Here is a 26,140-nt window from a genome sequence, read left to right on the forward strand (position 1 = left end):
GTTAATGTGGTGTATCACATTGATTGTTTTGTGCACATTAAACCATCCCTGCATACCAGGGATAAATCCCACTTGATCTGGGTGGATGATCTTTCTGATGTGTTGTTGCATTCTATTGGCGAGAATTTTATTGAGGATTTTTGCATCTATGTTCATCAGGGATATTGGTCTGTAATTCTCTTTCAGTGCTGCATCTTTTTCCGGCTTAGGAATTAAGGTGATGCTGGCTTCATAGAAAGAATTTGGGAGGAATCCCTCTTCTTCGATTGTTCTGAATAGTTTGAGAAGAATTGGAGTTAGTTCTTCTTTAAATGTCTGGTAGAATTCAGCAGTGAATCCATCTGGTCCAGGGCTTTTCTTTGTTGGGAGGGCCTTTATTACTGTTTCAATTTCTGTCTCAGTTATGGGTCTGTTTAGGTTTTCGATGTCTTCCTGGTTCAATTTAGGTAGGCTGCATGTGTCCAGGAATCTATCCATTTCTGATAGGTTTCCCTGTTTGCTGGCATACAAGTCCTTGCTGTAATTTCTGAATATTCTTTTTATTTCTGTGGTGTCTGTTGTTACGTTTCCTTTTTCATCTCTGATTTTATTGATTTGGGTCTTTTCTCTTCTTTTTTTTAGTTAGTTGGGCCAATGGGGTGTCAATTTTGTTTATTTTTTCAAAAAACCAGCTCCTCGTTTGGCTGATTTTTTGTAATGTTTTTCTTGATTCAATCCTGTTGATTTCTTCTCTGATCTTAATTATTTCTCTTCTCCTACTAGATTTGGGTCTGGTTTGCTGTAGGTTTTCTAGATCCTTGAGGTGAATTGAAAGCTCATCTATTTGGTGCCTTTCCAATTTCTTGATGTAGGCACCTATTGATATAAACTTTCCTCTTAACACTGCTTTTGCTGCGTCCCATAAGTTTTGGTATGTTGTGCTGTTATCCTCATTTACTTCCAGAAAATTTTTGATTTCTCTTTTGATTTCTTCTATGACCCATTGTTCATTCAGGAGCATGTTGTTCAATCTCCATGTGTTTGCGTATGCTCTAGGGATTCCTGAGTTACTAATTTCCAACTTCATTCCTTTATGGTCTGAGAAGCTGCATGGTATGATTCTAATTCTTTTGAATTTGCTGAGACTTGCTTTATGGCCTAGTATGTGGTCAATCCTAGAGAAGGTTCCATGTACTGCTGAGAAGAATGTAAAATCTTTAGCTGTAGGATTGAAAGTTCTGTAGATATCTGTTAGATCCATTTGGGCTATAATGTCGTTTAAATCTACTGTATCCTTGTTGATCTTCTGTCCTATTGATCTGTCTATTTCTGATAGTGGAGTATTGAAGTCCCCCAGTACTACTGTATTGGGGTCTAAGTCTCCCTTTAAGTCCATTAACAAATCTTTTAGATAAACCGGTGCCCTGTAATAAGGTGCATATACATTGATAATTGTTATATCTTCCTGTTGAATTGATCCCTTAATCATTATGTAGTGTCCCTCTTTGTCTCTCTTAACGGTTTTTGTGGTAAAGTTTATGTTGTCTGAAATTAAGATGGCTACGCCCGCTCTTTTTTCATTTCTGTTGGCATGGTATATCTTTTTCCAGCCTTTCACTTTCAGTCTGTATGGATCTTTGTTGGAAAGATGTGTTTCTTGTAAGAAGCAAATAGATGGGTTTTGTTCCTTAACCCAATCAGCCAATCAGTGTCTTTTAACTGGACAGTTCCTGCCATTAATGTTCAATGTGACTAATGATAAGTGGTAACTTTGCCCTGCCATTTGCCAAAGATAAGTTCTAATATATGCTTTGAATTCCCTGTGATCTTTTGCTGTGAGCTTTCCTTCCTTGGTTTCCTTCCTTTACCTTCTTTCATATTGATGACCGTGTTTCTTTGTTTCTGTGTGTAACACATCTTTAAGCATCTTTTGCAGGGCTGGACGAGTGGTGACAAATTCTTTCAATTTCTGTTTGCTATGAAAAGTCTTTATTTCACCTTCATTCACAAATGAGAGCTTTGCAGGATATAATATTCTGGGCTGGCAGTTGTTCTCTCTTAGTACCTGGGCTATATCTCGCCATTCCCTCCTAGCTTGTAGGGTTTCTGATGAGAAGTCAGCTGTGAGTCTGATTGGAGATCCTCTGAGAGTAATCTGACGTTTCTCTCTTGCACATTTTAGGATCTTTTCTTTATGTTTCACTGTGGAGAGTTTAATTACAACGTGTCGTGGTGAGGATCTCTTGGTCGTGTTTATTAGGGGTTCTGTGGGCTTCCTGTACTAGGATTTCTCTGTCCTTCTCCAAACCTGGGAAATTTTCTGCTAATATCTCACTAAAAAGGCCTTCTAATCCTTTCTCCCTCTCCATGCCTTCAGGAACTCCTAGAACCCGGATGTTGGGTTTTTTAATAGTATCCTGAAGATTCCCAACAATATGTTTTAGATTCCTAATTTCCTCTTCTTTTCTTTGGTCTGACTGTATCCTTCCCTGTTCTCTGTCTTCTAAGTCCGATATTCTCTCTTCTGCTTCACCCATTCTGTTTGTAAGGCTCTCTATTGTGTTTTTCATTTGATCTATTGAATTCTTCACTTCAGTCACTATCCCAGTTTCCTGTTGTACTAGTTGTTTCATTTCATTTTGATTCCTCCTTAATATTTCATTTTCACGAGAGAGATTTTCTATCTTGTCCATTAAGGATTTCTGTAGTTCAAGAATTTGTTTTTGAGAACTTCTTAATGTTCTTATCAATTTTTTGAGATCTGCTTCTTGCATTTCTTCGATCTCATCATCCTCATAATCTTGAATTGGGGTGTCTTTTTCATTTGAGGGCTTCATGGTGACTTCCTTGTTTTTATTACCTCGGTTTTTGCATTTGTTATTTGGCATATTGGAGATATTTGGTTTCTTCACTGTGGTGCTTTTTCTTGTTATACTATGACTCTAGATTAAGTGGACTATCTGTTTTTGATGGAGCCTTAGGGCTTGAGATGGGTGTGGCCTGAGAGCTCTGTTTGGTGTGCCAAAGGTGACACTCCCAGGTTAGGCGTGGTAAACCCCTCTCTCTCTCTTTCTTTTTTTTTTTTTTTTGATTCAAAAGGGAAGTTATTCTGCACAGCTGAACGAAGTTGGAGGTAGTTAGCAGGCAAATGATATACCCACAGGAGCCAGAGATCGGAAGCTCTTTCCCAAGGACCACACAGGGAATCTGTTCTGCCCTCAGAGTGGGCTCAAATTCTCCTTCAGTCTCCCACTGGGTTGCCAAAGTTACGGAATTGTAGCGTCTCTGGAGAGTGCTCACGTGAATTCCGTGAGTTCTCTCCCCCACCGTCTCTTTTTTCACAGTCTCAGTTCAGTAGCACCACAAATTCACTAGGTCCTAATCTCCTGTTAATTCACCCCACCCAGAGTCAGGTTTTTCTGCTAGGCTCAGGGCCAGTGCAGACCTGAGGTCGCTCTGCTTATGACGTCTGTCCAAGATGGCGCCTGCTCTTTGTCTTGCTCGCCCTTGAGAGGTGAGCGGAGAGAGAGAAACCCGTGTCTGTACCAGTCACCTTTTTTTTTTTTTTCCTCTCCCCCCGCCCCGGGGGTCGTTCCCTCTAGTCTCCTCTTTCCGCTTGCCTGCCGGTGTCTCAGGCTATTGAGGTTCGGCTCACCTCATGTTCCAGCGCTGGTGTGTTGAGTCTGCCGCTGGTGTCCCGAACTGTGGGCTCCCACACTCTCCACGCAGGTCCGCTCCCCTTCCAGCACCGATGTGTGGACTCGGAGCCCTGGACGACCCAAGTCTCCCCACTGTTGTCTGTGTGGCACGCACTCCCCTTCGTGCACTGGCGCGCAGAGCCTGCAGCTTGCGCAGCTCGGTCCCGCGGCTCGGCTTCTGCGCGGTGGGCGACCTTGTTCTCCCAGTAGGTCCTCCGATTCACGACCACTCAATCCAGAAGGGTTTCCTCTGCAATATTTTCCTGGTTCTTTTTTCTGAGGCTACCGTAACTCACCTTTTTTTAAACTAAATTTTCCCGGACTATCGGTGCACGCCCTCACTATTCCGCCATCTTGGCTCCGCCCTCTTCCTTGTTTTTATTACCTCGGTTTTTGCGTTTGTTATTTGGCATATTGGAGATATTTGGTTTCTTCACTGTGGTGCTTTTTCTTGTTATACTATGACTCTAGATTAAGTGGACTGTCTGTTTTTGATGGAGCCTTAGAGGCTTGAGATGGGTGTGGCCTGAGAGTTCTGTTTGGTGTGCCAAAGGTGACACTCCCAGGTTAGGCGTGGTAGATCTCTCTCTCTCTCTCTCTTTCTTTCTTTCTTTTTTTTTTTTTTTTTGATTCAAAAGGGAAGTTATTCTGCACAGCTGAACGAAGTTGGAGGTAGTTAGCAGGCAAATGATATACCCACAGGAGCCAGAGATCGGAAGCTCTTTCCCAAGGACCACACAGGGAATCTGTTCTGCCCTCAGAGTGGGCTCAAATTCTCCTTCAGTCTCCCACTGGGTTGCCAAAGTTATGGAATTGTAGCGTCTCTGGAGAGTGCTCACGTGAATTCCGTGAGTTCTCTCCCCCACCGTCTCTTTTTTCACAGTCTCAGTTCAGTAGCACCACAAATTCACTAGGTCCTAATCTCCTGTTAATTCACCCCACCCAGAGTCAGGTTTTTCTGCTAGGCTCAGGGCCGGTGCAGACCTGAGGTCGCTCTGCTTATGACGTATGTCCAAGATGGCGCCTGCTCTTTGTCTTGCTCGCCCTTGAGAGGTGAGTGGAGAGAGAGAAACCCGTGTCCGTACCAGTCACCTTTTTTTTTTTTTCCTCTCCCCCCGCCCCGGGGGTCGTTCCCTCTAGTCTCCTCTTTCCGCTTGCCTGCCGGTGTCTCGGGCTATTGAGGTTTGGCTCACCTCATGTTCCAGCGCTGGTGTGTTGAGTCTGCCGCTGGTGTCCCGAACTGTGGGCTCCCACACTCTCCACGCAGGTCCGCTCCCCTTCCAGCGCCGATGTGTGGACTCGGAGCCCTGGACGACCCAAGTCTCCCCACTGTTGTCTGTGTGGCACGCACTCCCCTTCGTGCACTGGCGCGCAGAGCCTGCAGCTTGCGCAGCTCGGTCCCGCGGCTCGGCTTCCGCGCGGTGGGCGACCTTGTTCTCCCAGTAGGTCCTCCGATTCACGACCACTCAATCCAGAAGGGTTTCCTCTGCAATATTTTCCTGGTTCTTTTTTCTGAGGCTACCGTAACTCACCTTTTTTTAAACTAAATTTTCCCGGACTATCGGTGCACGCCCTCACTATTCCGCCATCTTGGCTCCGCCCTCTTCCTTGTTTTTATTACCTCGGTTTTTGCGTTTGTTATTTGGCATATTGGAGATATTTGGTTTCTTCGCTGTGGTGCTTTTTCTTGTTATACTATGACTCTAGATTAAGTGGACTGTCTGTTTTTGATGGAGCCTTAGAGGCTTGAGATGGGTGTGGCCTGAGAGCTCTGTTTGGTGTGCCAAAGGTGACACTCCCAGGTTAGGCATGGTAGATCTCTCTCTCTCTCTCTCTTTCTTTTTTTGATTCAAAAGGCAAGTAATTCCGCACAGCTGAACGAAGTTGGAGGTAATTAGCAGGCAAATGATATACCCACAGGAGCCAGAGATCGGAAGCTCTTTCCCAAGGACCACACAGGGAATCTGTTCTGCCCTCAGAGTGGGCTCAAATTCTCCTTCAGTCTCCCACTGGGTTGCCAAAGTTATGGAATTGTAGTGTCTCTGGAGAGTGCTCACGTGAATTCCGTGAGTTCTCTCCCCCACCGTCTCTTTTTTCACAGTCTCAGTTCAGTAGCACCACAAATTCACTAGGTCCTAATCTCCTGTTAATTCACCCCACCCAGAGTCAGGTTTTTCTGCTAGGCTCAGGGCCGGTGCAGACCTGAGGTCGCTCTGCTTATGACGTCTGTCCAAGATGGCACCTGCTCTTTGTCTTGCTCGCCCTTGAGAGGTGAGCGGAGAGAGAGAAACCCGTGTCCGTATTGGTCACTTTTTTTTTCTCTCTCTTTCTCTCTTCTAGTTACCCTGGTGAACTTTTCCCCCTGGGGTCATTCCCTCTAGTCTCCTCTTTCCGCTTGCCTGCCGGTGTCTTGGGCTATTGAGGTTCGGCTCACCTCATGTTCCAGCGCTGGTGTGTTGAGTCTGCTGCTGGTGTCCCGAACTGTGGGCTCCCACGCTCTCCACACAGGTCCACTGTGAATCACTAGTTCCGGAAGAGTTTCTTCTGCTGTTTCTTCCCCTACTCTTCCTTGAACCTGCAGTATCTCCACTTTTATTAAACTGTCTCTCCCCGGACTATCAGTGTGCTCCCTTCCTATTACGCCATCTTGCCGCTCCCTCTACTGTTGTTATTATTATTATTATTATTATTATTATTTTTGACAGGCAGAGTGGACAGTGAGAGAGAGAGACAGAGAGAAAGGTCTTCCTTTTGCCGTTGGTTCACCCTCCAATGGCCGCCGCGGCCGGCGTTCTGCGGCCAGCGCACCATGCTGATCTGATGGCAGGAGCCAGGTGCTTCTCCTGGTCTCCCATGGGGTGCAGGGCCCAAGCACCTGGGCCATCCTCCACTGCACTCCCTGGCCACAGCAGAGAGCTGGCCTGGAAGAGGGGCAACCGGGACAGAATCTGGCGCCCCGACCGGGACTAGAACCCGGTGTGCCAGCGCCGCAAGGCGGAGGATTAGCCTAGTGAGCCGCAGTACCAGCCCCTCTACTGTTATTTTTAAATATATCCTAAAAAGACTTGAAAAAATTGGAACCCATTGAATTTCTTTCCAGTTACAAAAGATAAAGGTAAGAAAATATAATGGTAAAAAAATCTAAAATCCTTTTTCTACTTTAAGTTCTTATCTTACAGTGCTGTATCAATATTTTTAAAAATTGGGACCTGTGTTCTGGCATCAGTTTATCAATATTTTTAAAAACTGGCACCTGTGTAATTGGTATCCCATATGGGTGCCAGTTGGAGTCCTGGCTGCTCTGCTTCTAGTCCAGCTCCCTGCTAATTTGTCTAGAAAAGCAGTGGAAGATCGCCCAAGGACTTGCGAACATCTGTCCTGGCTCCTGGCTTTGGTCTGGCATAGCCCTGGTTGTTGCAACCATCTGGGGAGTGAACCAGGAGATGGAAGATCTCTCTCTCTCTCTCCTCTTCTCTCTGTTACTCTTTCAGACAAATAATGTCTTAAAAAATTTTCACACCTTTAGTACTGCTTATGTGTTCATCTGACCCTCGCTCACTGATTTCCTTCTTTCCCTAAGTACGCAGTAGAAGCTGCTCAAAACTTAGGATCCCCATGGTAAGCTCCGCTGTTGACCTTTACATCCAGGACGGCACTGATTGGTTGGATTTGCCTGACTTCTAGGAGATGCTCAATGAGTGGATAAAGGCAATGATGAAAAACACAAGTTAACATTTCTACGCTTTCCTTGGGAACTGTATTTTAAAATACTCCTGGTCAAATTGGCAATTTGACTCTATCAGTGCCAAGGCTTCCTCCATGTAACATTATGTCACTCACTGGTCTCATTATTGCTGTCATCTACAGACTTCCTGGTCATACTGCATTTGTCTCTTTAAGCTTTGAACCCACTGCTCCATGGTCTCCAACACACCTGTCATAATTCCTGATGATTTTAGTGTGAATAGAATTTGGAGGACGTCAGGGTCCTTTTGCTATGGGGTGGGCTAGATCATACTTAAGGAAAAGTTAAAGCTGAATGTGGTTTAACCATGCCAACAGCATTTTCAAAACTTTTTGAATGAATTGAAATATAACTTAATATTATTCTAACTTATTTTTTATATTAATTTGGTTGTGTCCCCCTAAAATATACTTTTATTTTGTAAGTGAACAAAGGAGAGTAAAAAGTAAGATGATCAGCTTTTTTTTTTTTTTTTTTCCTGAGGGAAGAAATCCGGTCTTATTATTTCCCCAGAACTGACTCTAAACTAAATGAACAAAAGGTACTAAATACATTCCAACAGCTTCCACCCACATTTCGACATCTGTAGAACTAGGATCCAGCTTGGAGTTAGCAGTGCCTCACAAGCACCGTCTGCCAGGTGGCAGGCATGATGGAGCTTTCTTTGACAATGTGATTGTCGTCACTTCCATTTGTTGAACACGTGTTAAGTTTAATGGATTCAAAAAGTGTCTGCCACAATTCTATATTCAAATGAAAAGTGATGTATGCAGAAATGTCCCGACACAGAGCAGCAGGGTGTTAATTTGATACCAGTGAGGAGATATTCACTGTTGAAGGAATTACTGCCATTCTGCAGTCCTTCCAAAGCAACAGCCAGCTGTGTTATGGGACCCAAGAAATGGTAATACTTACAAGTAAAGTAAGATGTTTTATTTATCACTGAGATATAAGCAAAAAAAAAAAAAAAAAAAAAACTGCCTTTTATATGCCAAGCCGTGCAACTCAGGGGAGGAGAATTTGCCAAATCCCTCAAAATGGATAAAATAATTTTCAAAGCTAAATTGTTTTAGACTGATGGGTATATTTCATATATTGTGCAGAACTGTCTCCAGGTATCTGTCATAATTTAATTGTCATAAAATAATAGCAAATCTTATAATTGATGGCATCTTCGATTTGATAAAATATGAAATATATTGATTGCTCACTTTCTTGCTTGAGTAATGACATGATGAATTTATTTCAGACCCTATTTAATTTTATTCATTTTTAGTTTAATGAAGATGATTCACAGTTCCTTCTTCTGGCTGTATGTTATGGTTGTGACTTCATCTAACTCTCTGTGCCTTAACTAAAGGAACTTCGGTCAGAAGTGGAACTGGAAGTATTAGGAGACACGGAAGGACTCAACTTGTCATTCACAGCCATCTGTAACAGCACCCTCTTCCCACACCAAAAGAAATGCTCGCACATGAAGGTCGGAGACACAGTAAGTAGAGAGCCCAAAGACCTGAAATAAATAGGCCAGGGGGTGAGAACTTGGCAGAGCTCACTGAAGCTTTGTATTCTTTCAAGGCTTTAAAAGATCTAAGGAGCATCTCTTTTACAAAGCTGATGGATGCAAAGCTTGCAGCCTGGTTTCACCTCTTGTCTGCTGGTGGCTGGAGGAAGCAGATCGTTCCTATGTTCTCTCACAGGCTTCCTTCAACGTGACCGTGAGCGTAGCCAACTGCGAGAAGAGAAGCCAGCACATTGTCATAAAGCCCGTGGGCCTGGGAGACACCCTGGAAATCCTCATCAGTCCCCAGTGCAGCTGTGACTGTCAGCAAGAAGTGGAAGTAAACAGCTCCAAATGCCACGATGGCAACGGCTCCTTCCAGTGTGGAGTGTGTGCCTGCCACCCAGGCCACATGGGTCCTCGCTGCGAGTGTGGCGAGGACATGCTGAGCACGGACTCCTGCAGAGAGGCCCCCGGGCAGCCCTCGTGCAGCGGCAGGGGTGACTGCTACTGCGGGCAGTGCGTCTGCCACTTGTCTCCCTATGGAAACATTTACGGGCCGTTCTGTCAGTGTGACAATTTCTCCTGCGTGAGACACAAAGGACTGCTCTGTGGAGGTAGGCTATACCACGTCTCACTCTATATCAGGCAGGGGCTTGGCGTCCTTCGCTCTGTCTGCAGTTTCCTGGGCATAGCAGGTGCTCAGGAAACATTTGTTTATCAATTGAGTGACTTCATGTTTAGGCTGAGGTTACTGAATCTTGCTTTGTTGTTGTTGTTTTCCTAACTCTAACATTTACCTGGGGTAAAATCTCAATCAACTGAATTTATATTTCTATTATAATTTCCCTAAAAGTAAGTAAAAGATGGCAGTGTCTTCTCCCTAGCCATCCCCCCAAACCTTGAAGAAATGCCTGTAATCTTAACTCCATTACCTTCTAGACCTCTCTGGATCAAGCCGCTGAATGCCCCAATTCTTAAATGCCTATTACTTTGGAAAAATAAAAAGCTAGATCACTAAACAGGTAATGCTGCCAAGGTCAAGGAGCACAGAATTACGCAGTGGACTTTGAAGGCCTTCATTCACTGCAGAGATATTTACTAAGCACCTGCCAAGTGACAGACACCAGGCTAGGGGTGTAAGAAAGATGGGTGAGGACAAGTGGAAAGCAGCCAATGGAAAGCATGAAATGAAAAGCTACCTGGAATTTCTGGAGAAATTTGAAAAACTTAAAAATAGGAATATTTATGTTTTAATAGTCTCTGTACAGGTAAAGTCACTGTAGTTTAAGAATACACAAGCAAAGCTCAAAAAGTTCATAGAAATGCTAAATTAAAAGAATTTAAGGGGCAACAAATTTTTAGTTTTTTCATAATACACATTTTCCATTAACTTTCTGAGGCACTCTCATATTACATATAACATGATGTATAATCATTCTGGTATGTAGAAATATATATTTAAGTATAACCTTTCAGGCAATTATTATGTGTATGTGAATATACTTTTTAAAATTTATTTATTTGAAAGGCAGAATTACAGAGAGGCAGAGGCAGAGAGAGAAAGAGAAAGAGAGAGAGAGAGAGAGAGGTCTTCTATCTGCTGGTCCTCTCCCCATATGGCCGCAATGGCCGGAGCTGCACCAATCCGAAGCCAAGAGCCAGGAGCTTCTTCCTGGTTTCCCACATGGTTGCAGGGGCCCAAGGACTTGGGCCATCCTCTACTGCTTTCCCAGGCCATAGCAGAGAGCTGGATCAGAAGGGGAGCAGCCAAGACTCAAACTGGTGCCTATATGGGATGCCAGCACTGCAGGTGGCGGCTGTGCCCGCTAGGCCACAGCACAGGCCCCAATATACTTTTAAATGATAGAAATTTGTGCTACAATGGCAATAATAACTGCCAAATCTAAGCTGTAGTATCTCTGTTTTTCAGTCCGAAAGCAAACAGATCTTCAAAACCAGAAAGCCATTATCTTTATAGAAAAACTCAGCGGGTCGTGTTTTCAAGCCAGCATCAAGAATATAGAAAAGAGTCTAATTTTCAGAAAAGAAAGACATGAGAGAACGAAGCGTCAAAGAACTGCACGCCTTCTGAGCGCCAGTTGATGCCATTTCACTTCCTCACTACCGCTGTGGCTGTGCGAAAGTGTAGGCTCTTCTGAGCAAAATCTGCCTTTTCCTCCCTTACTGACTGAAACATTTAGGATCTGGCCCACTTGAGACCACTCCTCTTCCCTCTCACTCAGAGGTTTACTTGCTGATTTATGGAGTGTATTTCCAAACCCATATCAGTTCTCTTCCCACCTGATGGAAACAAGACCCAATCAGGAGAGCAGAAGCCAGCTCTGGCCGTCCCCACACCATAGAAAGCATCCATGTGGGAAAATCCCACACTCCATTTCTAGCAGAAGTCTTTTTTTTTAAATAGGTGTTAGAAAGCATTTGAAATTATTTCCAAGAAAACGTAAGTGGACTCTAATAATAAAATAGTGTTACTATCTATGTTTCCCCCTTTAAATCTTGGCTCAGACAGATCTGACAGTATACATGGCTGAACTGTGTTTAGCAGTCTTTCATTCTATTTTGTACCATGAAAGAAGAACAGAAACTCAAAAAGAGATAACTCGCTGTGCATTGCAGTTAGGAAGGTCTCACAATAGAGCCTTTCTTGGAGTCAGATGCAGCGATTGCTACAGAAATTCCATTTAGAGAACACAATGATTTCTTCAGCTGGACTCACAAAACTTCACTCATGCCAATTTCCTTCTTTCAGGTACTTTGTGATGCTCAATCAGTCCTATTTCTCCCAAGCTGCTTTGCTTCCTAGCAGCACCACAAAGGATGTTATTCTATAATTAGTAACATTCTCTTGAAAGTTATAATAACAGTAAGTGGAGTTAATCAAATTCAACATATGGTTAGGGAGGACCTACTATGTACCTGGCTTTGAGCTTTGGAAGAGATAAAAACTGCCTGGCACTGTGAACATGTCTGATGCTGCTGCTGCTAGTGTTTTCAACAGCAGGACTAATGGTGCTGTCTCTTCACAACTTGAGTGGATCTTACTTGTTTGAAAACTAATAGACTCAGCATGTGCTGCTTTTCTCAAGATCTATTATCACAGGGTTCTTCATGCAATTTCTTTCATCCATCTGTAAGCACTCAAAGATATAGGGCTCCATTGATTTTCTTTTTTCCTTGCCCAAATTCCATTAGTGTCTTCTATTTTGATTCAAAGAGCCTGGAAGCTCTAACAGGCAAATGACATTAGAGAAGAAGCTTCCTGCCATTATGCACTTACACCTATTGTCAAAGGCACCCCAGAAAAGATCCATCCCTCTGAAAAAGAGCCTGGTAATTTCTTCTTGATCTTTGGTTATCATCTTGCCTCTACCTGAAGCCAGCACGATTGTGTTGCTGTGTGAACAGGTGTGTTAGATAATTGGTTGCCTGAGGATATCAGTTGGCAACTTTTGCGATCAGGTTGATGCTTCTGGAAGGCTAACAGGATTTTTGTGTCCTGAAAAAGGGGTCCTTCATGCTTGCACCATGCATGTTCCCTTTCTGCTTCTCCAGGCAGAGTTTCCTCAATTTCTGCCAAGTTATGCTCACAGGCAATGACAAGCTGGGGCATTCACAGAAGCATCTGGAAATACACATTTCATTTAATAATATTTATAAATCATATTAAGTTTTCAGAATAGACTATAATATAGAAGCTTCTATCATGAAAGTAAGCTTCTCCTTTGCTGAAGAAGGGGAAAAAGACATTGTAGTTTAGAAGATTACTTACATATAAAAATTAAATCAATGGCTTTGGCCCAAATGCCTTAGTTATTCTTGGCTTTGAATCAATTAGTTCAATTATGAATGACCCAGGTTCTGAAATGCAGTTGGAATATGTCTTGATGGCATGGATCTGGATAAACTTCATTCATTTTTCATTAGAAAAGCATGTTTTTTAGTGTATAAACACACACACATATACAAGAGGATACCTCAAAAAGTTTGTGGAAAATGGAATTAAAAGATGTTTATTTTGGTGCAAAAAAAATCCTGAAACCCATGTGTATGATGGAATCTTCAAAACATTTGTGGAAAATGCATATTATGAAAAAATAGGCATGGATATCAATTTTTTTGGTACCAGATACACACACCCACACGAACACCCCCCCCCACACACACACACACACCCCAGGAGTAATCAGAATCCAACTTCAGATCCTTAGTGGTTGTCTTCTCTGTTCCATGATTTTTTTTTCAACCAAACAGAGGATTAGGCCAAGGATTCTGCTAGTCCAAGTCCATTAAAATTTAGTCATGAACACAGAAAAGTAAGCAGTTACTAGAACAAAAATTATAAGAGAAAATCCAGAACCCTTTCAACAGTGAACTTGGCAGTGTCTCCTATTAATGGAAACCTGCCTCATTTGTGATTATTTTTACTTCTGCTTTATTTTCAGTAAAACTATAGGAACTTTGATACTGATGGATAATTTTATTTATATATTATTCTCACTGGACATGTTTTGGAAGTAATTCTAGTAAGTTAAACACACGATGCTAACTTATGGCCAGGCACAGTTACAAACATTCTTAAAGTCATCTTAAATAATCCTAAATTGTGCTGGAAGAGCAAAAGTTGGGAGGCAAAATGCTTAAATGCACATTTCTTCTTCTGAAGGAAAATATCAGTTATGAGAGTTGGTAAATAAATGTGATTTGTTCAGAACATAAAGTGCCTATTTCAGTATTTTGGGCATGGAAGGCACCCAAAAATTAAGATAGAAAGAATGTACAAACCCATTTGCTTAAATAATTCATGACTTTAGAGAGTTTCACACACCATTGAGTGGCCAGATCCGAAAGGGACCCTTTCAGATTAGATATTTGTCTACAGCGAGTATCCACATGCCGCCTTGTGGTTTTGTTTTGTTTTTTGGTTTTTTTTTTGTTTTTGTTTTTAATTTATTTATTTATTTGAAAGTCAGAGTTACACAGGGAGAGGGAGATACAGAAAGTGAGAGAGATCTGCCATTTGCTGGTTCACTCCTCAGATGGCTGCAACAGCCAGGGCTGGACCAGACCAAAGCCAGGAACCAGGAGCTTCATTCTGGTCTCCCACATTTGTAGCAGGGGACCAAACAGTTGGATCAACTTCTACTGCTTTTCCCAGGTGCATTAGCAGAGAGCTGGATTGGAAGTAGGGCAGCCAGGACACGAACCAGCACCCATATGGGATGTTGGTTTCACAGGCGGTGGCTTAACCAGCTATGTCACAATGCTGGCCCCATATGCCTCCTTCTTTCAAGCTGCCTGTTCCCCAGGCTTCTGCAACATCACTCCTGTTCCTCTCCTACCTCTCAGTCTCTTCTATAAGGATCATTTTCTCTGATTACATTTTTGTTGTATGTGTGTATGTATATATGTATGCATGTATTTGAAAGACAGCATTCCTGTCCCAAATTCCCACAAAAGCTAGGGCTGGGCCAGGACTGGAGCCAAGAACAAAATCCAGGTTTCCCAAACGGGTGACAGAGGCACATTTTCTTGAGCATCACCGCTGCTTCCCAAGGTCTGCATTGGCGGGATGTTGGAGTTAGGAGCCAGGGCCGGGAATCAGACCCAGATATTCCAATGTGGGCACCTTTCTCGGATGACTCCCAAACCCACAGGTGCTTCCAAACCAGCAGGGACACAAGTGAGTGCATCATCTTTTCCACCCAAAGTTGTTTTTCCTCTCATGCCAGAACCATCTGTTTATTTCAACAGCTGGGCTCTTCTCTGTGCTGAGCACTGGGGATAGAGCACTGACCATGAGCCAGCTTCCATTCCAGGTCAACGAGAAGCCACACCATCCACCCAGCTGTCCAGTCTGGTCACCTGGAGAGAATTCCGTCCCTCTCTTCCCATACTCTGGCACCAGTCTCACCCATGCTCTGAGCATGCAGTCCCAGCATTGCATTGCCTTCATCTCCATTCCCCATGCTGCTGTCTCATCTCCTCACTGTCATCTGTCATCTCCTTCACTGTCATCTCCTTCACTGTCTCATCTCCTCACCTTTACTCCTGCAGGTGCCTCCTAACTAGTTGTCTTGTCTTTCATTTGACCCTGTATACTATGGCTGGGGTATCTCTAAACATGTATCTATCTGTTCATATCTCTCCCTTACTTAAAATTCCATAACTTTTGGGATAAAAATTCCTACTTCTGCCCGTAAGCCTTTTCATAATCTGATTTCTGACTTTTTGATGACTTTCCACCCTCCCCTGCCATATGCACTGGGGACCCATTCATATGAACCTTCCAGGGTTATTAAACAGGTCATGTGATCTCACTCTGCTATCATTGACCGACACGTTTTTCTCTGCCTGAAACACATAAGACCCTCTTCTAACTATCTTCTGTGTCTGTCTTCCAAATGCACATCAGGTGTCTCATCCTCTGGAAACATCCTCTGATCTCCAGTCCAGTTTAGAAATTCTTTCTCTGTGCATGTAGCCCCTTCCACTCTGCACTGCATTTCTTAGTCCAGGAGTAGTATTTATTGGCCTGACTCCTAAACTGAGTCATAAATTCAGTGATCTTATCTTGTTTAATTTTCTATCCCCATGGCTAACACAATCATTGGCACATAGTAAATACTGAGTTTGTTAAACAATGAAATTGTTGAGCACTCACTGTATGCCTATGGGATATCATTACTAGAGAAGCAACACTGGGTAATTGACACATTATTTTATCTGACTACAACCAAGTGAAGTAGATTTTACTGCCTCTGTCTCATAGATAAGGTTTCATGAACGCTCAGCTTGAGTGAGGCAGAGGCTGGGTATTAACCTAGGTCTGTCTTCATCTCGGTCCTATCGCACCTTAATTAAAAGTCCAATAACAATTAAATATACATGGGTACTTCAAAGGTTTTACGGGAAAATGGAATTAAAAGATAACTATTTTGGTGCAAAATTTCTTAAACTCCTTCCTATAAGAGGTCTTAAAAAAGTCCATAAAATGCATATGATGAAAAAGCAAGGTATGAATTCCAAAGTGTTTCCAACAAAAGAGGTTTATCCCTTAATTCTAATTTTTCACACACTTCTAAAAAAACCTTTCATATACATATATGGATGCACATATACACACTGAGTGGCTATTGTGGGCTTTCTGCATTATACCATTTCCTCTAGTTATACATTCTGTTTCGTATAACAACAGGTCATCATGTGGATCTTCAGTTAACAGACCAGATCAGTAAATACTGACAATTAGCAAAACACATTCAATACACACACACACACACACACACACACACACCGTACATGTGCAAGTGGTTCTGGCCATGACAGGCCCCGGGCTTTCTGTGTTGCAGACAATGGCGAATGCGCCTGCGGGGAATGCGTGTGCCGGAGCGGCTGGACCGGCGAGTACTGCAACTGCACCACGAGCACAGATGCGTGCGTCTCCCATGACGGAGTGCTCTGCAGCGGGCGAGGGGACTGCATTTGTGGCAGATGTGTCTGCACCAATTCCGGAGCCTCGGGACCAACCTGTGAGAGGTGTCCCACCTGCGGTGACCCCTGTAACTCGAAACGGTAAGGGCTGCCCTGTCTTCAGTCCCCTTGGCGGATGGATAGGTGTCACGTTGATCCAAGTTAGAATGACATTTGTAAACTCACACTGTGCATTGCTTTTGTGGGGTTTGGGCTCGTGGCATCCATCAAAATGCACAAAACCCAAGGCCCCTGTGATCCTCAGCTTGGAGTGTTCGTCTCACTTGGCCTCTTTCTCAGTCCTGATCACCCAGAATCCTGATGTGTCACTGTTCTGTTGGAGACTGGCCTGGGGACATGGAGTTAATGTCCCACACTGATAACATCAGATGGCCTCTGGGTTACAACACCAGCCACACAGAAGGAATGCCCAGAGGGAGACTGGAGACACCCATGTGGTCAGCATTTTTCAGGGGAAATAGACAGGCTGCTGTCTTATCTAGAGGTGTACAGGAGGGCAGCAGCAGAGACAATCTTAGCCCTCAGTTCTCACTCTCCTCTAAGCCACGCCCGCTCTGTGGTGCCTTCCTTTGGTTGTCACTCAGCTGTTGTGTTTTTTTCTTTTAGATCATGTGAACAATAGCGACAACACAAAACCTCACAGTGTCTTATTTTCCCATAAGAAAACTCTCTCTGTGGCTGGCTGCTAATTTCTTTATCGAATTGAGGAAAAATTCAAAGATCAGGTGGAACAAGTCTCTAAAACATCTGTGTTATGCCACTGCAGTAGATATTGCGTTATGTAGCAAATACGTTTAAGCACTTTGTATTTCTATTAACTCTGGTACCCACAAGGGTGAGAGTTGTATTTCTGATGTAAACAGGGTGAGAAAATCACTTCTTCACACAGTGGCTACTCACCATTCGCGTGTCAAAATCTCTGTCATAGTCCCTAGCAAACTAAGGAATATACTAAGAAGCCTGGGTACCTGGTTAGAATTATTGACATAGAATTTACTGTAAAATAGCATTTCAAAACTGTTTCTTCCATCACTGATTTCATCTTTTCTCTAAATATGGTTCGATCTTAAATCAGAGTTACAAGATATGAAATTAACAATCAAAGTAGTTGGATTTGGAAATCAGGTGCAATGACCTCCTTAGTGTTTATGTTAATTGTGAGACTAGTCCATTCTTTCATTTATTCCTGCATTTATCAAACAGATAATTAAGCTCCTACAGTATGCCAAGGATCATGTTAGGCCCATGGGCATGCAGAAAAGACTGAAACAGTTATAGTTCCTGCTTTCATAGGTGCATAAGAGTCTGGTGAGAAAGGAAGACTTAAAAGAACATTACAGTGATAACCAGGCTGACAATTGCGAGAAGGCATATAGAAAGTGCAACGAGCTACTCTTTAAGGGATCGACAAGCTGTGCAGATGTCAGTGAGAGGCACAAAGGAGGAGGTGCTTTAAGGGATTCCATAATCTCCTCCAGACCCCTGCCAAGCCACTCCAGATAAAGCCCTATCTACATAAATGCACTCCAGTTGCCATGCAAAGGCCACTTGAAGGCAAAACCTCTATTTTTCCTGTGGGCCTTCCACTGCAAGAGAACTAATAGGCTCAAGAGTGAGGGAAGGCTTGGCCTAGGAAGTGCAATGGAGCTGAGATTTCCCAAGGCATGCTGGGGATGTTCCTAAGCACTTAAAAGAGCATATATCTCCATGACCATGGGAGAGAGAGGCAGCGTGATGTGTGCCCACAGTAAGAAAAACTTCCTCCTTGAGTTACTCTAAACACAGTCTACTTGTACAGTGATTCTCAGCATGAGATGAACTCAGCTTCCAATTTTACCCTGCTCGGCCGGCGCCGTGGCTCACTAGGCTAATCCTCCGCTTATCGGCGCTGGCACACCGGGTTCTAGTCCCGGACGGGGCGCCAGATTCTGTCCCGGTTGCCCCTCTTCCAGGCCAGCTCTCTGCTGTGGCCAGGGAGTGCAGTGGAAGACGGCCCAAGTCCTTGGGCCCTGCACCCCATGGGAGACCAGGATAAGTACCTGGCTCCTGCCATCGGATCAGCGCGGCGCGCCGGCCGCAGCACGCTGGCTGCGGCGGCCATTGGAGGGTGAACCAAAGGCAAAGGAAGACCTTTCTCTCTCTCTCTCTCTCTCACTGTCCACTCTGCCTGTCAAAAATAAAAACAAAAACAAAACAAATTTTACCCTGCTCTATAGCCATCTTAAGAAAAGCTTTGGCCGGCACCGCAGCTCACTTGGTTAATCCTCCACCTGCAGTGCCGGCACCCCGGGTTCTTGTCCCAGTTGGGGTGCCGGATACTAGTCCCAGTTGCCCCTCTTCCAGTCCAGCTCTCTGCTGTGGCCCGGAAGGGCAGTGGAGGAATGGCCCAAGTGCTTGGGCCTTGCACCCGCATGGGAGACCAGGAGGAGGCACCTGGCTCCTGGCTTCAGATCGGCACAGCACCGGCCATGGCGGCCATTTGGAGGGTGAACCAACGGAAGGAAGACCTTTCTCTCTGTCTCTCTCTCACTAACTCTGCCAGTCAAAAAAAAAAAAAGCTTCATTCCTGAACTATGTTCTTGGAAATAACACTTTTCTATAAGAAGCCATATTTTTAAAACACTTGCAGTCATGAGAATCTAGATTCTAATCTTCAGTTTTTGGAAATACCCCATCAAGTCTTGGACTTATTCAAAAGAGTTACAGAAAAGTGAAAATTTTGAATGATTATATATGTCATATATGAAAACCACTAATGGTTCTTGGAATTCTGGTTACCATGTAGACCATTTGTGTTAAGAAATTCAAAGGTTTGTCTAATCTTTAATTGTATTTCAGGAATATAAGCTCTTCCTAGGAAAAAAATAAAATGAAAATAAAGCTAGATCAAATATAAAAAAAGTTATTTTTGCTTAATCAATCAGAAGCAATCATTAGAGATAGGTAAGTACAGTAGCTATTATCAAAGCTGGCATAGGAACATTGATGATTGAGTGGAATTCAGAAAAATTCAATGTCCAAATATCACTCAACTCTTTCTGAAAGTAACAAAAGACAACATCATGTATGAGACACTCCTATTAGCACAAATTGCAACAACAGTAGTAAAGCAATAGTCTTGCTGCCTGTTTTCCATGAACATGAACTGATCAACTGTTGAATACCGTCCACAGGAGCTGCATTGAATGCCACTTGTCTGCTGATGGCCAGGCCCAAGAAGAATGTGTGGACAAATGCAAACTTGTGGGTGCAACCATCAGTGAGGAAGAAGGTTGTCCTTGTCTTAAGTTGCTTCTCGTTTCCTTTCCATGGTTCTGGGGCAGAACCCCTGTGAATCTAGGGCGGCTCAGCAGCTCAGCCTCATTTGCCCTAGGGCACTAGCTCTCTCGCATCCCTTTTTTTTTTTAAGAGTGGGTGCCTTCCATAAGGCTAAAAACTTGGTGGATTTACATATAAGCAATTTAGTCATGGCAATTTCATTTGACTTCAGCTCTGTTGACAAGTTCACTCTGCTTAACAGATACCACTATAGAGAACTCCAGAACACTGTATTTTCCAGAATGGAAATGGAAAAATTGAAGACATGGATAAATGTTCACTCTCAAACTTGAAATCATCCTATTGCTTGATTACCTTATTTCAAGATAAGACAAGACCAACTATAAAACAGTGTTCTTGATAGCAGCTCCCAGATACTGGGATGTTCCTGGTCATTGGCTATTATCCTGCCTTTTCCCTCCATATGTGTCACTCCCCACCTCCCAAACAGGGTAATACATGCCTGCCCCCACCATCACCACCAGATCCCCGTTGCCTCACCCTCAAAATACAAGAAGGGCCTATTGTTTTAACTACTCCGCAAACTCTGCTCTTGTTTTCATCTGTCATGATAAATTTCATTACTTAAAACCAAACTCTTCCTAATGATGAAATTCCATCTCAAATATTTAAGTAGATAGTATTTTAGCTGGGAAGAGTGTTTAGAAAATAATTTATGAACTCTGAAACAAAAAAGCTGGCTGACTTTTCCTAAAAGAACAATCTGGGGTAATTTGGTTTTAGATCATCACAAACTCTGCCTTGGCAAACTGCTCATATGGAATTGCTACTCTGTGTGCATTAGAGATGTAAACAAGATGTATTACAAGTAAAGGGAAATTATCAAAGCAATATTTTATGATGCTGTAGAATATATACCTTGAATAGTTAGAATTAGAATATGGAAATTAAATCCTTTCCAACATGGAGCAAGTTAATAACATTTATATTCTTGTGAAAATTGTTGACCTGGTTTCAAAATTGAGAGTTCTGACTGTGCACAGTGGAATTACTCTATGCAGGCATGATTAGTGATCATAAAACCTCCCATCCATACATTTCTGGTGACCAAAGATAAACGCGCCAAACAGCAGTAAATGGGACGAAATAGTGTGTCCCTTCCACTAGCATGGAAGGTGAGATGCATTAAGGCGCTGAGTGAAGCGGCCTCTGTGGGCAGTCATTAGTAAGCAGTCCAAAGTCTCAGCATGGCCTTCTGGTTCACTTCACAGCAAACAGTGGGTATATTTTCCGCATATTTCTGAGAAATGAGTAAAGAGGGCAGAAAATACCTTGTAAATGACTCGAAGCCAATTTCCCAACAACACGTGGAGTCTGAGTGCTGAGAGGAAAGAGAGCACAGCCCGAAGCATGTAAACTACAATGGCAGTCACTGTATTAAGGTACGCAGTCTTCCAGGTGGCTTATCACAGGTGCTTGGCTCTGAGAGGAAGACTAGGCACAGTGGCACCTAAAGCATGGACATTACTGTGGACTGGAGTCAGTTATCTTCTGAGGAAGGGAATGTGATGAGTTCTCACTCAGAATTGAAAATAACAATTGAATTGCTAGTATCATCCAAATACTAATCTAGATGAACTTGAGAGAAGAAATATACATATTTGTCAGCCTGTGAGTTCTAAAGCCACCTTTCTAATGAGCCTTCTTGTAAGTCCTCACCCAGTTACATCATTGATCAGACCACCTTGAAACTCTCACATCATTTTTGCTCATCCTCAAGGTCTTTCAGCGACCTACCCTTCTCTCAACAAGGACACAGGAAGTAAACAACAAAAGAGGCCCAAGTCTGTAATTCGTATGAATTAATTCTCACAGTGCTGTGGGCACATCTCAGGACATGTGGTTTAATGATCTTCTTTTCATTTTAAGGGAAAAGTTGTTTTGAATGACCTCAACACTGTGTACTCACAGCATCATTACTCAAAGTCTGTTCCATGGAACACTGGTTCTGAAAGCATTAAAAGGGGAAAAAAAAAAAAAAAAAGAAAGCACCCTGGCTCATATACCTTTTTTTTTTTTTTTTTTTTTTTTTTTTGACAGGCAGAGTGGACAGCCTGGCTCATATACCTTTTAAAAATGGGAAGCTAAGTTATTTTTGTTTTCTTTGAAAGACTTCTGAGAGGTGTCTGGCACAGTGAATTAAACATGCATTGTGAATCATCGGGAAAGGCCAGAGAAGGAATTATAGTCAAGAAGGGATTCCCAGACTTATCGCCCATAGTGCTTTTTTTTTTTTTCTTTTTTTTTTAGTTCCTGGAAAAACGGTTTTCTTTGGAAGCTGCTAATGACCCTTGAGCTGGGTCTTAAAATCCATGGTTGTCCTGACTCAGGCATGAAGTTCTGATTCTGGCATCCTCCGGGCTCCTTCCCAGACTCCATGGCTTCGCCCTGTTCTTGCCTTTCTTGCTTCGCTAAGTAGGATTTCGTGGACAGCCTGGGATCTCATTTTCACTGTATTATTCTAGAGCAGCACCGTGAGAGCTCCCACAGGAGGGTAGAAAAGAAAGGTCCATTTTTTTTTTATGAACAACAAAAGAAAACCTTAGCAGCTAATTATGCAAATCTTTCATTGCATATTCGATAATAACGTTTCAATACTCAACACTACAAAACGGGCTACATCTATAGCTGTAACCGTCATGTATAGGAGTAGGGAAGTAATTAAAGCAACACAGGAGTTGGGACTCAAAGATCATATTCACAGTTCCATTAAAACTTAAATAATCCTGGCCACATAAATTAAGCCTCCCTGTGCTTCAGTGCCACTACATAAAAGGAAATAAAAACGCAGGATTAATATTACTGAAGGGGGGACGATAAGCTGTCCACATTTTTTCTACCTGAGAACAAAGTGTTCCGTGAAGTATTTTCAAGAGGAGCTGAGTAGGCCTGTGCTGTCATGGCGGAGAGGGGGAAGGTAGAAAAAGAGCACTCCAGTGAGAAAAAGCACATTCCCCCAGCCTTTAGGAATGCTAGTTCATTGGAGGGAAAGGTCAGAGCAGGGGTAGGGAAGGCCATCTAAAAATGACCAAAGTATGAATTATATATGCAATGTCATTTGTAATCCAGCCCACAAAATAATACAAAGTTTACTAATTAATTACAGCTTGGAGATTCCCAAATGTCTTCATCAGAATCACCTTATTAAAAATGCTTATTAAACAGTGGACCAGAAGGCCAGGTTCCTATGTACACATCCAGACTCTCAATTTGGAAGACCTGGAGTGGATCCCCAGAACTCACATTGTCAACATTGGACATTTGGATGATAGTAGGCATTTGAGAATGACCAGAGGAAAATGATTCATGAGTATATTTATTAATATTGCTATATAAAGCAATACGTCTACACTTGATCTTAGCCAAAAGGCTGAGAAATGATACAATGGTACTTCTAATCAGTTAAAAATACTTTGAGCACTTAAATCTATCACCTGAAACCTTATTTATAGTACTAAATGTTTAACTAGTTTTTTCATAGATGAGACAAAAAATACTTCTCACAGATACTGTCAAGTTTTTCTCATAAAATTAAATGCAAAGACTACAGCAAACAGGAATTTAATATTTCTAACTTTGTATGAAATAGGCTATTATTTAGTTTTTCTTTGTTAGAATCAGAGAAACACAAGTAGATTCGGTTTTATTAACACCTTTTTATTTTTAGGCTAATGAGGGATAATAAATCTTGGAAGAGTATGCCCAGGATAATCTGGGACAGTCCCAGTTTTAATATTCCGATGCACCACATGACTACATGCTAATGACGGACCCACATCTATGTCTTCCAAATTTACATTAAGAGAAAATAGTCGTTCTGCTTAAACAGTGTTTGTAACAATATCATTGAAGAGTCTGCAAGTTAGAATAGAAGGAGACTGTTAGACAAGTTTCTGTTTTGATTTGTGTTAAATAGGAAAAGGCTACGTAATTTTGGCAAAGGAGCTGAACCACTAGAATTTCTGATACATAGTACTAACATCTGAGAGTGGCAATTTCACTCTACTTTCCATTCCTGTCATGACATTCATTTTCTGCCTCTTGAATAAGCTTGACAAGAAAAACAATTCCATTTGGAAAAGACTTGAGAAAAACTGATTTTTATTTTCATAAAGAAAGGAGCTGTTCTGGATGATGGGCAAACTGTCATTCTGGATTCCTTTTAATATGAGGTTTACCTTTATCTTGCTGGTCCTGAGCTAAATAACACCTCAGTTTCAGCTTCCTAGTATTCACTTTTATTTACTGCAGTGAAAATACATGACCAGCAATCTTGACTATGCTTTTGAGAGAAAAGCCCATTTTTAAGTATCAGAATTTGGGGCAGGCAAATTTGCCCGTGTTTAACACACCAGTTGGGATGCCCTCATCCATGTCAGAGACGCTGGGTTTGAGTCCCAGCTCTACTTCCCATTTCAGCTCCCGAGGCATGTACACCCTGGGAAGCAGCAAGGGATGGCTACAATACTTGGGTTCCTACCACCTATGTGAGAGACCAGACTGGGTTCTGAAGTCCTGGCTTTGGCCTGGCCCAACACCAGTTGTTTCAGACATTCAGAGAGAAAGCCAGTGGATAGGAGATCTCTGTCTCTGCCTTTCAGGAAAAAAAATGTCAGTTGGGACATCTTTTCCATTGCTGTTAGCAAAAAACATATAGCCCTCTCATCACCATAATCAACCAGCAATGGGCACCTGCCCAGTGGTCCTTGCATTGTATTGAAATCCTGCCCACAATAGTTTGAGAGGTACACTGATGGTCTGTTCTTCTGACATTAAACTGGAACCTCACTTGGTGGGAAAAGGGCCTATGGCTTTGCTATCCCCATCCTACAATACTGATGATTCTTATTTGCATATTAAAACTCAATGCTACTTTGCTTTAAAAATAATCTCCCAGAATCTCATTTAACCTAATGAATGACTCTTTTATCTGCAGATTTCTCAAAGGATGGTTCTGTTTCCTGCTCTCTGCAAGGAGAAAATGAGTGTCTTATTACATTCCTAATAACTACAGATAACGAGGGGAGATCCATCATTCACAGCATCAGTGAAACAGGTGGGTGGCCTGCCTTGCATGGCCGGTGGCACACGATACTGCACAGGCAAACAGACACAAGCAGCCAGTCACTTTGGGTAGCTTGCCAGGAAAGTCATTCCTAAACTTCTGTTGGGAAGTTTCTCTACTTTCCTGTGAATTGAAAGTTACCCAGTATGAGGTTTGGTATGTTCCAATGTCTTTTTTGAAGACCAGCTAAAAGCTGGCTGGTATTTGCACCAATCATCTCTCTTTAGGTTGACCTATGACTTGAGGAAAGGTGAACTGGTTTAATGAAACATAACAAAGGGTGTGTCTCCTGGAAAAACTAGCAGGGAAGAATGAAGCAGTTTTAACAACAGAGCTGAATCAGGCAGACTTGGATTCAAATCCTGCTCCACCATTCCATCACTGCTTGACATTCCAGTAGACACTTGTATCTCTGAGTAACTACTTTCTCATCTACAAGATGAACAAAATAATAGTACATCCTTCTAAGTATTGGCTCAAGGATGAACTGGGAAATTGCACATGAAGTGGCAATACATGTAAGTTACAGTAATGGGTCATTAGAAGATAATGGTGAACCAGAAAGGACATGGAGCAGCCAATGAGGAAGGGTGCGATCTGAAAAAGACATCAGAATCTGTTGCTTCTAAGGATTTTCATCCTCATCGGTTTCTGGGAGTGGCTACAGGACTCGGCTATCACCAATAGAACTAGGGAGAAAGAGCCTGACACTCACGGGCTTGGTGTAGAACTTCCCTGCAGCTGCATAATCCGTATCTGGGAACCAAAAGGAGGTACTGCAGCTCTGCTAATGGCAGCTGGAGAGGCTGAGTCTTTCTATTTTACCTTCAGCCTCTTCCTTGAGGCAAATCTGCAGGAGTCTAGTGTGCATTACTGGACACATGGATGGACTAGGAGGGCTTTGCTGTCTCACAGCCTTTGTACAGGCTGGGCCGTTGGTTGAGAGCCTTCTCTTCCTCCAGATAGTTCCCCGACTGGCCCCTTTCCTCCTTTAAGGATTCAATGTCAAGTCCCATTCTTAGCAATCCATGCCTTATGCACCCTTTTGGTCCCTAGTTATGGTCTGTCATAATGTTTCTTTATTTTCCTCCTCATATTGACCAGAATTTGAAATTATTTCCACAAATTTCTTTCAAATTTCATTTTCACTGGGACTTGGGAATCCCTCAAATGAAAATTCATATTCAGTGAAAGGGAGAGAGAGGTTGTAATAGTTAGAGAAAAAGTAGGGGAAACAGTATTTTTGTGGAGTTTCCAAATTTTAGTGAGCATCACATTTACTTGGGACCTTCTTAAAG

The 26,140-nt window shown here is 42.7% G+C and overlaps 1 protein-coding gene across 7 annotated transcripts in view; it reads left to right on the forward strand.

The window, feature by feature from the left end:
* The window catches only part of ITGB6 (integrin subunit beta 6), a 158,961-nt gene that overhangs the window by 119,981 nt on the left and 12,840 nt on the right, over positions 1-26,140 (forward strand). For all 7 annotated transcript variants that reach the window (XM_017342884.3, XM_070070781.1, XM_051849508.2 and 4 more), the window contains 5 exons: positions 8,783-8,914; positions 9,123-9,540; positions 16,297-16,519; positions 19,612-19,709; positions 24,714-24,833. In XM_017342884.3, coding sequence (XP_017198373.2) covers positions 8,783-8,914; positions 9,123-9,540; positions 16,297-16,519; positions 19,612-19,709; positions 24,714-24,833 — 991 coding nt within the window. The remainder of the gene's footprint in view (positions 1-8,782; positions 8,915-9,122; positions 9,541-16,296; positions 16,520-19,611; positions 19,710-24,713; positions 24,834-26,140) is intronic.

This window comes from Oryctolagus cuniculus, chromosome 3, assembly GCF_964237555.1.
Source record: "Oryctolagus cuniculus chromosome 3, mOryCun1.1, whole genome shotgun sequence".
Classification (NCBI taxonomy): Eukaryota; Metazoa; Chordata; class Mammalia; order Lagomorpha; family Leporidae; genus Oryctolagus; species Oryctolagus cuniculus.